Here is a 14,760-nt window from a genome sequence, read left to right as displayed (position 1 = left end):
TAAGCATGTTGAGGGACCGGCCGACTAGCAGGTTAAGATGTTGTAGGATATGACAAGTGTTGTGATCTGGATATTTTTTATGAAGAGTGAAAATTCCTTCGTGAAGTTGGCATCTATGCACCAACAGTGCCCACCTGGCACCAGCCAGACCATACAAAGTAAGAAGTTTGAGGTACATGTAAGTGTGAACATTTCACAGCCTCTGTATATAGATTGTAGGTGTGCACTGAGACAGGACGCTTAACAGCTGGCAGCCTCTGAGACACCAGCCAGAACTCAACCAAGTGAGTCTGGTAATGTCCTGAACTGTGGCAACAAAGTTTGTGGGTTTTCAACATCAGAACTCGAGAATCTTGGCTAAAGAACAACCTGCATTTGTATAACACCTCATCATGTCTTAGAAATTTTTACGTGCTTTACATACAATAAATTTCTTTGAAACACAGGGTCGATTTTAATGGGAGGCAGGATGGGTGCGTGGGCGTGCACCTGGAAGTCGGAAACAAAGCGATGACTGGCCCATTTTTAACTACCAGCTAGACTGCGCAATTTCCAATGGGAGACCCGGGCCACTATTTAAAGGGTGAATGCACCAGTTAAAGGGAGGTTGCAGTCACTCAATTTGAAGACTGCTTTCAGCTTGCCTTGTTACAGTGCTGCAATTAGGAGATGGCTAGAAGAAGGGGTAAAATTGCTCACAGATTTTCAGATGCCTCCCTGCAAATGATCATGTTTGGGTGCACATTAAAACCTTTGGCATTTTGGTTTGCAGAGTGTTTGTAGAGCAGCTTAGGAGTCTGTCTTGTGAATAAGTCATTGTTGTGAAAGTTGGTTGAATGTTTTCAGTGTTGGAGAATGCAAGGGGCATTGAAATTATTGTATACCCAAGTCCAAAGTTTGCAGTTGACACGAAACTTGGAAATGTAGTAAACAGTGTGGAGGATAGTAACAGACTTCAAGAGGACATGGACGGGCTGGTGGAATGGGCAGACACATGGCAGATGAAATTTAATGGAGAAAAGTGTGAAGTGATTTATTTTGATAGGAAGAATGAGGCGAGGCAATATAAACTAAATGGTACAATTTTAATGGGGGTGCAGGAACCAAGGGACCTGGGTGTGTGTGTGCACAAGTCTTTGAAGATGGCAGGACAAGTTGAGAAGGCTGTTAAAAAGGCATTATTAATAGAGGCATAGAGTACAAAATCAAGGAAGTTATGAAGGGTTTGGATAGATTAAATAAGGAGAAACTATTTCCAGTGGCAGAAGGGTTAGCAACCAGAGGATACAGATTTAAGGTAATTAGTAAAAGAACCAGAGGCGACATGAGGAAAAAATTCTACGCGGTGCGTTGTTATGATCTGGAATTCGCTGCCTGAAAGGGCGGTGGAAACAGATTCAATAGTAACTTTTAAAAGGGAATTGGATAAATACTTGAAGTGGAAAAATTTGCAGGGCTATGGGGGAAAGAGCAGGGGAGTGGTATTAATTGGATAGCTCTTTCAAAGAGCCGGCACAGGCACAATGGGCCGAATGGCTTCCTGCGCTATATCAGTCTATGATTCTATGAATAACAAAAGCCCTGAGGTATAGAAAGATGGCTAGAATTCCTGGAATTATGCCTCAGCACAAGCCTGTACCTTCAAAAGAGAGGAGAAAATTAACAAACAAAAAGCTGTATAGGCCGTGATATGGCAGCGAATTCTCCAATCACCAATCTGAGGCCAGATTCAGTGCTCCACATTGCCTTTCTTCTATTACTTAATTTCATATATCTAGTTTGTTTGCACATTTGGAAATTCAGTTCACCAATCTAGTCACTGTTTTCTCCATCAGTGCTGGGTCACGTGGCTGGTTGCTGGTGTGAAGGACAACTGATGTGAGGTTCTATTCGCTGTCGCATCACAACAGTGTACGGTAAGTGTTTGGATTGTTTCCTAAACGGTATGGTGGGGAATGAGGGCTGGGTAGTTCCCTACAGGGAGGGGCGATCACAGGATGGCCAGCATGAGAAATGATAGTGTGGTACTGGTGTCGGCGGGAGGTGCGTTTGAGGTAGGAGACGCTGTCGAGGGAATGTTATTCTGCAATTTCCTGAGCTGTACCTAACCTGGGAGTGTTTAATACTAATACTGAGTGAGTGCTTCAATGGAAAGTGTTTCATTTTCCAGCACTAAGATGAGGACAAAATGACCCCAATAAGTAGCAGAGTTTGTAAATGGGTCAAAGGATTGCTGCAATTCCATGGAGAACACTGCGTGTTAATTCCTCCTGTATTCACGCAGGATCACAAAATACTTCATGATGAGGAAGGCCATTCGGGCCATCCTAATTCATCTGTATAGGAAGAGCCTACAATCCCCATATTGATGCATCTAATTGTTGCTTAAATGTTTCTAGGGTCTGCGAGTCCATTCCAAGCATTGGTCATTCTGTATGCAGAAGAGCTTTTTGCCTTTTCCTAGTTTGAACCTGTGACCTTTTTGCCTTCTTCTGAGTTTAATTTGAAATGGAATTCCAGATGAACCTTTTCCATACCATTCACTGTCATATAACCCTCTGTAAGGTCACCTCTTGGATGCCTGCTTTCCGGGCTGAAAAGCCCCAGTCTCTCCAGTTTCTCCTTGTATCTCAGACCCTGACACTTGGGACCATCCTCGTGGGTCCTTTCTGCACTGCCTCCAGCGCTTGAGTCTCCCTTGTTTCCCGGCAACTCAAACTAAACACAGTACTCCAGATGCAGTCTGACTAGAGCGCTGTACGCTCCAGGATTAATGTTTACCTTGTATCGGGGCTCATTTATTTGCCCCAGCTGTTACCCACTCACTCTGAATCACTGATTCTCTGCTACAGCGTTTCTTCAGTGACAGAAGTGGGCAGGGGATGATTTCCACTAGTGTCTGTCTGTCTCTGCCTATCGGTAAATTTGTTACTTACATAATGATTTTAAAGACATGGATATTCTCATTCCTTTGTTTGCTGTCCACATACTGACTTTGCTGAGAATGCCAGTGAGTTAATCGCTGGCCTCCGTCACGCCAGGTTTTCTGCAGTTGCTGGCCAAATGAGCATTAGCTGCAAAGACCCATTTTTTCCCTCTGGGCCTCGGTGCCTGCTTCCGGCCTAACTGTGACTATTAAAAGTGCTACAGTACCTGCAGCATGTTTGAGGCACCCCCTCTATGTTGAGTTATCACCTATATGCCCCAGCCCTGGGCAAGTTTTGCATGAGGTGGCACTGCTAGTTGATGATATCATGATATAATGTTGTGCATGTACAGAGGCCAGTGCGTCGTGGCCATTATGGGCAAGCACTTTCCCTTTACCACCAACTAACAGTGGGACTTGTCAATTTAAAAGTAAACTTGGGAGAGCGGTGCTCTTGGGCCACTTTTCCAAGGACTGGCCCATAATGTAAAAGGCTCTTTAATCCTGTGGTTCTACTAGCAGGAAGCAGCCTAAAACAGGATTCCCTCTTTCGACCTGTTCTCCCACAGCTGCAGGCTGAGTTCAGGCTTTGTGGGGGAAGCTTGGCATCACTTAACCGACTTCAGTCAAGTCACATTCCCTCCTCTTTTTAACCTTGGTAGTGTTCAGCACTGCAGGTCTGTCAAAATATCGCCGTGGTGCTGTGTACGCGCGCGCCGTGGTGCTGTGTACGCGCGCGCGCCGTGGTGCTGTGTACGCGCGCGCGCCGTGGTGCTGTGTACGCGCGCGCGCCGTGGTGCTGTGTACGCGCGCGCGCCGTGGTGCTGTGTACGCGCGCGCGCCGTGGTGCTGTGTACGCGCGCGCGCCGTGGTGCTGTGTACGCGCGCGCGCCGTGGTGCTGTGTACGCGCGCGCGCCGTGGTGCTGTGTACGCGCGCGCGCCGCGGCGCTGTGTACGCGCGCGCCGCGGCGCTGTGTACGCGCGCGCCGCACGCCGTGACGCCCTTGAAATGTCAGTGATCGGTGAGTTGGATCATTAATAACTGGCATGTTAAAGGGTACCACGGCTCGTGTACCAGACAAACCCAGGAACTATAATGGAAGGGGTTCATACTGCAGTTTTATCCCATAAATGCTGACTGAGCAGGTACATTTGAATGTCCTTTCTGGGGCAACATGCATGAATCCTCTTCCTTCTGCAAGCTTGCTATCATTGTTTAGTCACACGAGAAAGAAATGTTACAAATCGTACCATTCAAGCACAGACTGTTGTACTGATGTTGATGTGGCAGCAGCTACCTGTACCAATAAAAGCTATCGCCCTGACCACTAGTGCTTTCTGTTTAGGTCAGCAGATGAAGCTTGTAATATCCACGCTGTTGCACTGTTGAGCGTCTAATACTGACCTGTTTTCTTTGCTTTCTGGGACAAGTGCTGTGCAAGATTCTCTAACTCAAGATGCCTGCGGGTGTATACTATTCAGTGCCGTACTGTGCCATTTTTGTTTTGCCGATCCTCCTAATGGATGTGCCAGCTGTGGAGGGATATGTGTGCGCAGTAAGTCTAGCTTAAAAATGTGAACATTTTGAAGTTTAAACGTCTTTTCCTCACCCACCCACCCACTCACTGGGTAAGAGTGGAGGTACATTTGTTATATGCTGGTCTGCTGGCCTCAAGATCTGTGGGTAAATGCACTGCTTGGTATGATACTGAGCCAGACAGTACAGCAAGGCCTCAACCACATTCAGTCCCTGGCCTGTACTAAGCCAGTTGATCTCACCAATGAGCAGAGAAGGGGTGGGGGGCACAGTAATAAATCACAATGTCCGCAGTAATAGTAGGGAAACTACCCCAACTGATATCTGGCTTGGACTGGCTAATTCAGCACAGACCAGGGGTCTGCTGGTTTGTGTGGCTCAGTGTGTATCAGGTGGTACTTTTATGCACTTGCCTTTTAGGGGAAGCAAAATATTCATGTGCATTAAGTAATCAGTTGTTTTAGTAAGGCACTTAGGCATATATTTGGATTCTTCATAAAATTTAAGCAGTTTGGAGATAGTCGTGCTCAGAGTTAAGTTCACCAGACTGTGAGTCTCCAGTGTTATTGGTTTGTCACATTATCATTCCCTTGCATGGTGGGAGGGAAGAGGAGAAAAGTGTGCAGGACTAAGATTCCCACATAGCAATTTGTGATCTTGGATGTGCTGTCCGGGAAGTTTAGAGTGGAGGAGAAAGTCTTACCCACCCAACCCAGGAAGACTGTGCTCGATAAACCTGATTGCGTTCTTTGGGGAGGCGACAGATATGGTGGATGTGGTGTACGTGGACCTTCAGAAAGCCTTTAAGGTACTGCACAAAAGACTATTTTAGATCAACAGGTGGGGAAGGGTAGCAAATTGGATTAAAATTTGGTTAGAAGAGAGGAACGGAGAGTAGGAGTTGTGGACAGTTTCTTGGCCATACAGACCAGCAGGTCCCTGGTCCAAACCCTGGTCTGTGCTGAATTAGCTGGTGCGAGCCAGGCCTCAGTTGGGGTAGTTTTCTAACTCTGCCCATCAATTATTTGGATGTAGGGCGAGAGGGAGTGTTCAAATTTGTGGATGATACTAAATTAAGATGCATAGTAAGTGATTCTGCAAGCCAAAGGAAGCTGCAGGAGATATGGATAAGTTTGTGGAATGGGCAAAAAGTGGCCGATGGGAATTCAACGTCACTAAGGCGTAAGGTGGTAAATTTTAGTTTTTAAAAAAAATAAAAGTAATAATTATAGTTTGAATGGCAGTGAAGGCTGGGTGAGGTGGAAAAGCAGAAGGATTTGAGGTTCAGGTTCAGAAGGCATTAAAAGCTATTACTCAAATGGGTGAAGTCAATTAAAAAAAAAACTAATGGATACTTTGTTTTATGGCAAAATTATAAATTTGAAGTGTAATGGCGAATCTATACCAAACCTTAGCAAGGCTATAGTTGGAGTACTGTGAACAGTTTTGGACTCCATACTATAGGAGGGATGTTGAGGCAATAGAGTGGGTTTTGTTTTATGATGTTCTTGGGATGTGGGTAACACTGACGAGGCAGTATTTATAGCCCATCCCCAGTTATCCTGAGTCAACCACGTAGTGTGGGACTGGTGTCGCATGTAGGCCAGACTGGGTAGGGGTGGAAGAAGCTCCCTTCCCTGGAGAACATTAGTCAACCTGTTGGTTATTTACAACAATCTGGCAGCTTTCGTGCTCATTTTTCTTTCCTGGTGTCCGTCAATTACCAGATGTACTGAATTCAGTTTCACAACTTGCCATGGTGGGATTTGAACTCAACCTCTGGGTTGCTCGTTCAGTATCCTAACCACTGGGCTATCCGTACAGAGCAAATTTACTAGGAAGCTGCCTGGTGTAAGGAAGTACAAGTATGAAGAAAGACTTTAAAAATTGGGACTTTTCCTGAGAACAGAGGAAATTATTGGGTAATTTGATACAAGTGTTTAAAATTATGAAAGGATGGGACAGGGTAAATAGAAACACTGTTTCCAGTGATGGAAGGGTCTAGAACAAGGGGACATTACACAGAATGTACAGTGCAGAAACAGGCCATTCGGCCCAACTGGTCCATGCCGGTGTTTATGCTCGACACAAGCCTCCTCCCTCCCTACTCCATCTCACCCTATCACCATATCCTTCTATTCCTTTCTCCCCCATGTGTTTATCCAGCTTCCCCTTAAATGCATCGATGCTATTCGCCTCAACCACTCCTTGTGGGAGTGAGTTCCACATTCTCACCACTCTCTGGGTAAAGAAATTTCTCCTGAATTCCCTATTGGATTTATTAGTGACTATTTTATATTTCTGGTCTCCCCCACAAGTGAAACATTTTCTTTACGCCTACCCTATCAAACCCTTTCATAATCTTAAAGACCTCTATCAGGTCACCCCTCAGTCTTCTCTTTTCTAGAGAAAAGATCTCCAGCCTGCTCAATCTTTCCTGATAGGTTGATTAAATGATAGATGATTAAATGTAAGAGATTTAGGACAGAAAACAAGAGAACCTTTTTCTTACATCGTGCACATCAGAGCCTCACAACCCTCTACCAAAGTTAGTGATTGAAGCAGAGACCATGACAGTATTTAAGAATAGATTATGTGGGTAGTTGAAGGATATGGGAACAAAGTGGGCACATGGAATTAGGACTACTACTCGTGGAGGGTAAACACCAACACAGGCTGCTTGGGCTAAAAGGGCTGTTTCCATGTTGTAATTTTTCCAAAACTGGAATTGGAATCCATTTCAGGCTAATTGGATTGAAACATCTTCTTTCCGCCAGTTATTAGAATCCAAAATGAAACGTTTGGGGCAGTCGCAACCCAATTCCTAGTGAACTTAGTTCATAGCACAGATGTTTGGATTGGTGCTGTATTGTCAGTCCCCATCTGTAAGGGTGGTTGGGTGCAAAATAATCCGACACGATAAAGCAGGGATGCTTAAAATCATAGTCATAGCAGCACAGAAGCTGCCCAGTTGGCCCATTGCAATTGAACTCAACTAAAGCTGCCTACTCTAATCCCCCTTCCCTGACTTTCAAAATATTTATTTTCAAATACTTATTTTATTCCCTTTTGAATGATGTTATAGACTGCCTTAATAGCCACTTGTAATAAAGCAATCCATGTTCTCGTAACCCTCTGTGTAAAAAAAATCTTTTAACTTCTGCCTTTGTTCTTATGACAATCTTGACTTTATGTCCCCTTGTTACCAGTGGAAACAATCTTTTACTGTTAAACCTCTCAAAAGCTTTCATTATTTTGAAAGCCTCTATTTAGATAACCATTAACCTTTTTTTTCAAGCATTTCTTCATAACTATAATCTTTTATTCCTGGTATCATTCTAGTAAATCTTTGCTGTCCCCTTTCCTTGGCTCTAATATTCTTCCCTGATTGGTGCCTAGAATTACACGCAATACTCTAAATGTGACCTAATTAATATTTTGTACAAATTTAACCTCACTTCCTTACTTTTGTATTCTATGTCTCCATATATAAGTTGGAATCGCAATGACCTTTGCTACCCGTACTCTTCACCTTTTAAAAGATCTATACTTCTGCACCCCCAGATCTGTCTGTTCCTCCACTCTCCTAAAGGTCATATTGTTTAGGGTATACTTTTTACTATTCTTTTGCTATTCTTTCTTCAAAATGTAGTTCTTCACATTTCTCTCCATTGAAATACATCTAACACCTATCTGCCCACTCTGCTGACTTGTCTGTGCCCATCTGCCTCCTGAAGGAAATTATATTCCCATGTAGAATCCTTTCCAGTCCTAAAACATGTTGGTAATCTTCAACCATTCTTGTACCATTTTTTCCTGAAGTTGGGTTAGTACAAGAAAATGGCAGTAGGGAGAGCTTTATTCTGCTTCTGACGTATGCTTGTTGCTGACACTGCGTTGCAAAGCTGGAGAAGAGCTCCATTATCCAGCACTAACATCCCTCATTTTGAGAAGAAAAAAATAGCAAAATATTAAAGGTTGGGAATAATGGATCTGTTTCCTTTCACAGTACACAAATAGCACCCCCAACACCACCATGATCTTTGACGACATGCCATCAATGTTTGGCTACCAGCTGCTAAAGGATGGGCTGCAGGTAGGTGTATTCCTTTCACTAAAGAAAAAGAAAGACATGCATTTATATAGAGCCTTTCACGACCTCAGGACATCCCAAAGCACTTTACAGCCAATGAAGTACTTTTGAAGTGTAGTCACTGTTGCAATGTAGGAAATTGATGAAGAAAGCTGGACTGAATAAACCGGAAAAGGGACCAGGTTAGAACAAGGGCTGAATTGAGGAGGCAAAGAACCGTGCTCCCCACAGGGAGGGGCAGTGCAGCCAGACTTTGCCACTAGTCACTTACTCTCCTCTTCCTTACCTGGTCACAACCGAGCTGCTGATTTCGGATCATTTGAACTGTTACATATTGCTGCATGTCACAAAGGGAAAATATCAGTGGGGAGCACTCTCGCCTCTGGGTCAGAAGGTCGTGGGTACAAGTCCCACTCCAGAGACTCGAGCACAAAATCTAGGCAGACACTCCCAGTGTCAGTACTGAGGGAGCGCCGCACTGTCGGAGGGTCGGTACTGAGGGAGCGCCGCACTGTCGGAGGGTCGGTACTGAGGCAACGTTGCACTGTCGGAGGGTCGGTACTGAGGGAGCGCCGCACTGTCGGAGGGTCGGTACTGAGGCAACGTTGCACTGTCGGAGGGTCGATACTGAGGGAACGCTGCACTGTCGGAGGGTCGGTACTGAGGGAGCGCCGCACTGTCGGAGGGTCGGTACTGAGGGAACGCTGCACTGTCGGAGGGTCAGTACTGAGGGAGCGCCGCACTGTCGGAGGGTCGGTACTGAGGGAACGCTGCACTGTCGGAGGGTCAGTACTGAGGGAGCGCTGCACTGTCGGGGGGGCAGTACTGAGGGAGAGCTGCACTGTCGGAAGTGACATCTTTCAGATCAGACTTTAAACCGAGGCCCTGTCTGCCCCCTCTGGTGGATATAAAAGATCCTATGGCACTAGGGCTTGATGGCCGGCGCGGACACGATGGGCCGAAGGGCCTCTATCCGTGCTGTATAACTCTATGACTCTATGACTATTCGAAGAAGAGCAGGGGAGTTCTGGTGTTCTAGCCAATATTTATGACACGATGGGCCGAATGACCGCCTTCTTTGCTGTAAATTTTCTATGATTCTATGATTTATCCCTCAACCAACGTCACTAAAACAGATTATCTGGTCACTACCTTGTTGTTTGTGGGACCTTGCTGTGCACAAATTGGCTGCTGTGTTTCACAATACCGACCACACTTCAAAAGGGCTTCATTGGCTGTAAAGTACTTTGGGACATCCTAAGGTTGTGAACGACGCTATATAAATCAAAGGGAAAATATCTTTACTCGTAGGGAAATTTGTTTTATTATAGGGCTTCAGTTAAGTACTAGTTGACTGGAATGATATTTTTGACTTTGCTGGTTAGCACTCCAGTCAAATGAGTTACTTGTGAGGTTCAATGTTCACATTTGCACCACATGTATTGCTGGTATGTAATGAGAAGGTTCTGCTGGTGTAGAAAGGTGAAATTGCCAAAGCAAGACGAGAATGTATACGGTACAAAAAATAACCTTATCCCCTCCTGCCTTGCTTTGTTTGCCCCATTCAGAACCTGGGATGAACAAGCAGCACACTAATTTGTGGATAGTTGTGCTGATGTTTTTGTATGGATGTACTTCACAGCTGTGTGCTGCTAGAGGTGGATTGGAGACTCTGGACTAGAGCAGGAAAAATGTATATTTTCTATCTTCAGATTTTGGGAGCTGGGAAAGGGGGCAGGTATGTAGTGCTTTGTACCAAACAGTGGAGGCGTGGCATGTTTCATTGGCTCTGATACTCTCCAAATAAATTGCCAACTTTCCTCCCCTGTCCCTGGGGAGGTGCTGAGTGCAAATGAGGCATTTTCCCTGATTTGGTAAGACCAGTCAACACCAAGCCTCTTCATTGTAACTGCAGGTAGCCAGGTCTCCAGAATGGCTTTTAGATTATGGGTTTCCAACTGAGTCATAAGATATTTTCCTTTTGACTGTTGTAGGGTTACCTGGTATTTGCAAAGCCTGATAATGCCTGTGAGCCCATCGCGCCACCTCCTTCAAACACCACCATCCTGGACTTCATCGTTGTGATTCGCCGATATGGATGTAATTTCGATGTCAAGGTACGTAGTGCATTGAGCTGGAGTGACACCACTACCTGGTTAAACGTCTGGAATACTTGGATTACACTGCACCAGTATCTTGAATGCTGAAATGTTAGCTACATGGCAGGGAGCTACACAGGGGAATGATGATTATGATTTGGTTTGATTTGATATGCAAATGATGGGACGAGGAAGCACCAGGAAAAGTTCACATGCCTGTTTACACATCACTGGGATAAGACTATCAGACATGAGGGGAAATATTCACAGCTCCCCTGGGAATAGTTTTATCTCTGTGAATGTTGTGCTCAAGGTGCAGGATGCTAGTCCTGGGAAATGAAACGTTGTTTGATTTCCTGCAGCAGCCATCTGGGGCAAATTTGTGCTGTGGACACTGCACCCACCAGAAACTGAATTAGACTCTCTAAGCTCATTTCATGCAGGGCCCTTGCAGCCAACAAAGAGAGGAGACTTTCATTCTATCAGCCAGGCCTGAACTTGAAGCCAGGTCTCAGAGGTGAAAGGCCAGTGTCTAACCTACTGCACCATCTAACCCTCTTTCCCTCCTTGCTGCCAGCTCTTTGGTTTTCTTATTTCTTCTTCCCCTTTCCCTTGTATTGCAATGCAGCAAAGCATAGAGCCTGTTCCATGTGTCTGCTCTTCTCTCATTGTTCCCTATACCTAGTAATCTGCACTGCTTGAGTCTGGCCCAGTGCCAGTAGAATGGATCCATGGCAGAGAGGGTTATGCAGTGAAACCTGTTCTCATTCTGTTCTCCAGCCTTGGGAGTTATTGTGTGAGGATAGATTTAATGAGAAGAGCTTTATTCAGAGGTGTTTGTCCATTTACTGATGTATTTCAATATTTGCCTTGGTTCCTGTGTTTTACAACTCAGAAGTGCAGTTTGGAGGGAGTTAAGAGCAGATATTTTGTATGATTTGCCCTCTGGTTGTGCCGTGAACCGAGAATGCTGCTTGCAACTCTTTCCTCATTCACGATTTCACTGAAAAGAGGATTTTGCACAAATGCCTCCTCTAATTCTGATCTGTAGTTTTATTGTATAAACACGAGGAGACAAAGGATTGAAAGATTGAGTGCACACAGAACCTCTAAAGCATTGTGTATCAATTCAGAAAATCCCCATGCTTTCCTCTACCTGAGCACATTGTCCTCCCAATACCCTGCCCAAGTAGTTGACATTTGAGCCCAGTTAGGGGGAGTTGTAGGGATATTTTACTATGGGGGATGGGGCATCACAGCAAAGCCCAATCCTGTTCTTTCCTGATATCTACAAGTGTGCCTTCTAGCAACGGTCACAGGATAGCAATCAGGAGCAGGACCGTTGGCTCCCCCCACCCCACCCCCAAACGCAGGGGCACTGAGCACTAAACTGCAACCTCCATGCTGCTCTAGCAGATGTCGGCCAACTCAGTACTTGGAATTTTCCTGGTCTGTGTGACTCAATACCATATTAGGTTGTGCACAAACTCAGAGGCATTGGAGAAGCCCAGTGGTATGTTTCTGATTTACAATCGAGTAAGAAAAACAAACATTTATGTAGAAACCTTAAAAGAACTTGCACTTGTCAAATCACTTCAGCACAGCACTCCTGAGCAATGAAATCCCGATGTTTATCGCAGGTGCTCCAAGCACAGCTCGCTGGGTACAAGGCTGCGATAGTTCACAATGTCGACTCGGACCGACTGCTGAGCATGCGCTGGAGCGATGGTATGTTTCAACTCTTGCAGTCTTCGTAACTGTGAAATAAATGTTCAGTCATCTTAATGTATGCCTTAATTGTATGACCGTTGCAGCAAAATAAATGGAGTTAGTATAATAAAATAAAACCCTATACCAGTTCGCTCTCTGGCCTGTGCTCTGTTAATTGATCTCAGCCTGGTTAACAATCACATTAAATCAGCACAGATGTGTTAACTGGTGTCCTGGGACTAAAGTACAGAAAAAAATAAACCTGACTGTCACCTATAATTCTATTAAATAGAAAATAGGAAATTGTCTACACAAAAGGTGCACAGAGTTTTGGTATCTACCCTGTACAGAGTAACCACATAAACTGTCTGTTTTGGCAGTTCTGTCTGCTCTTACCTCTAACTTTTCTTTGCATAGCATGCAGCTTCACTTTACAAAATGGGAATTTTTTTTTTTCTGAAGGTGATGACTCTTGCTGGGTACAGTTCCATGAGTAAGATAACAGAAGCTGGTCGATTCCCAAGTGGCCACCCTTTATGTTTGAGACTATTGAGTGTCAGCAGACGATTTTACTGTTGAGCAACGTCTTGGAGCATCTGATTTTTCTCTTGCATGCTCGTTTTCTCTTTCACGCTGCACACAGCTCACTTTTTCTCTTTGCTCTCTTCTCTCTCTCTCTCTTCTTTGCTTTGCCTTCTCTTTGCTCTTTCATCTCTCTTTCTATCTCAGTGCCATATTGGGCAGTACATTGCGCTCTGGGTCATCGGGGGGACCAGGGAAATTCTTTAAACTGCAAGTGAAATCTTTACAGCAGTTGTTCCTGTGTATAACCTGATTACCGATATACTGTAATCGCATCTTTGTGAAATGCAATCAAATCCATCTAATTTAAAGACACCAGAAAGAGTAAACGTCTCAAGTGTTTCTTGTTGGAGTTCAGTTGTATTCATGTTTGACATGCAGTACAAGTTATTCTGATCCTGTGGGTAGCTGACCCTTCTGAAATAATGAGTGTCAGTACTGGGGACACCAGTACTGACACTCATTGGACACCAGTTCCCTGCATCAGGCACTCCCAGGTTACAACATAAAGCTCCCTCTACACTGTCCCATCAAACACTCCCAGGGCAGGTACAGCACGGGTTAGATACAGAGTAAAGCTCACTCTACACTGTCCCATCAAACACTCCCATGGCAGGTACAGCACGGGTTAGATACAGAGTAAAGCTCCCTCTACACTGTCCCATCAAACACTCCCAGGGCAGGTACAGGGTTAGATACAGAGTAAAGCTCCCTCTACACTGTCCCATCAAACACTCCCAGGGCAGGTACAGCACGGGTTAGATACAGAGTAAAGCTCCCTCTACACTGTCCCATCAAACACTCCCAGGGCAGGTACAGCACGGGTTAGATACAGAGTAAAGCTCCCTCTACACTGTCCCATCAAACACTCCCAGGGCAGGTACAGGGTTAGATACAGAGTAAAGCTCCCTCTACACTGTCCCAGCAAACACTCCCAGGGCAGGTACAGGGTTAGATACAGAGTAAAGCTCCCTCTACACTGTCCCATCAAACACTCCCAGGGCAGGTACAGGGTTAGATACAGAGTAAAGCTCCCTCTACACTGTCCCAGCAATGCCCCTCTACCACCAGAGCGCCCTCTATTGCACTTATGTGACATTTTTCCATTTCTCACACCAGCCATCTTCTGGCCTCTGAATGAGATAGAAAAAAAAGAACTTACATTTACATAGCACCTTTCGCATCCTCAGGATGTCCCAAAGCGCTTCACAGACAAATACTTTTGAAGTGTAGTCACTGTGGTAATGTAGGCAAACATAGCAACCAGTTTGTGCACAGGCAGGTCCCTTAAACAGCAGTGAGAAAACTGACCAGTAATCTATTTTTGGTGATGTTGGTTGAGGGATAATGGTTGGCCAGGATACTGGGAGAAGTCCCTGCTCCTCTTTGAATAGTGCCACAGGATATATTACATCCACCCAAGCAGATGACGGGACCTTGGTTTAACATCTCATGCGAAGGCGACACCTCTGAGTGTAGCATTTCCTCAGTACTGCACTGGAGTGTCAGCCTGGAATATGTGATCAAGTCCCTGGAGCCATGGCCTTCTGACTCCTTGGTGTCAGGAGGGGCGGTGGTTTTCCGCGCGGTGTGGGGAGGTTCTGCACTGTCTGTGCTTTGTGCTATGCACCCTTGGATGTTGACATTGCCCCACATTCATTTCACATAGAACCCTTATGCTTGGAGCGAGGGGAGACTTTCACTTCATTGGTCTGAGTTGGATTTTGTGGAACGATACAGTGCAGAAGGAGGCCATTCGGCCCATTGTGCCTGTGCCGGCTCTTTGGTAGAACTATCCAATTAGTCCCATTC

At 45.2% G+C, this 14,760-nt stretch overlaps 1 protein-coding gene across 4 annotated transcripts in view; it reads left to right on the top strand.

The window, feature by feature from the left end:
• LOC137302560 (E3 ubiquitin-protein ligase RNF13-like) overlaps positions 1-14,760 on the top strand; it is a 107,903-nt gene that overhangs the window by 16,292 nt on the left and 76,851 nt on the right. For 3 of the 4 annotated variants that reach the window (XM_067972302.1, XM_067972301.1, XM_067972303.1), the window contains exons 2-6: positions 1,836-1,916; positions 4,359-4,483; positions 8,474-8,560; positions 10,552-10,674; positions 12,297-12,384. In XM_067972302.1, coding sequence (XP_067828403.1) covers positions 4,385-4,483; positions 8,474-8,560; positions 10,552-10,674; positions 12,297-12,384 — 397 coding nt within the window. In that variant the 5' untranslated portion in view covers positions 1,836-1,916; positions 4,359-4,384. The remainder of the gene's footprint in view (positions 1-1,835; positions 1,917-4,358; positions 4,484-8,473; positions 8,561-10,551; positions 10,675-12,296; positions 12,385-14,760) is intronic. The other variant, XM_067972304.1, reaches the window with a different exon arrangement.

The sequence above is a fragment of the Heptranchias perlo genome, chromosome 35 (assembly GCF_035084215.1).
Source record: "Heptranchias perlo isolate sHepPer1 chromosome 35, sHepPer1.hap1, whole genome shotgun sequence".
NCBI classification, from domain to species: Eukaryota; Metazoa; Chordata; class Chondrichthyes; order Hexanchiformes; family Hexanchidae; genus Heptranchias; species Heptranchias perlo.
The sequence above is the reverse complement of the archived record's forward strand: the minus strand, read 5'-3'. Positions and strand labels throughout refer to the sequence as shown.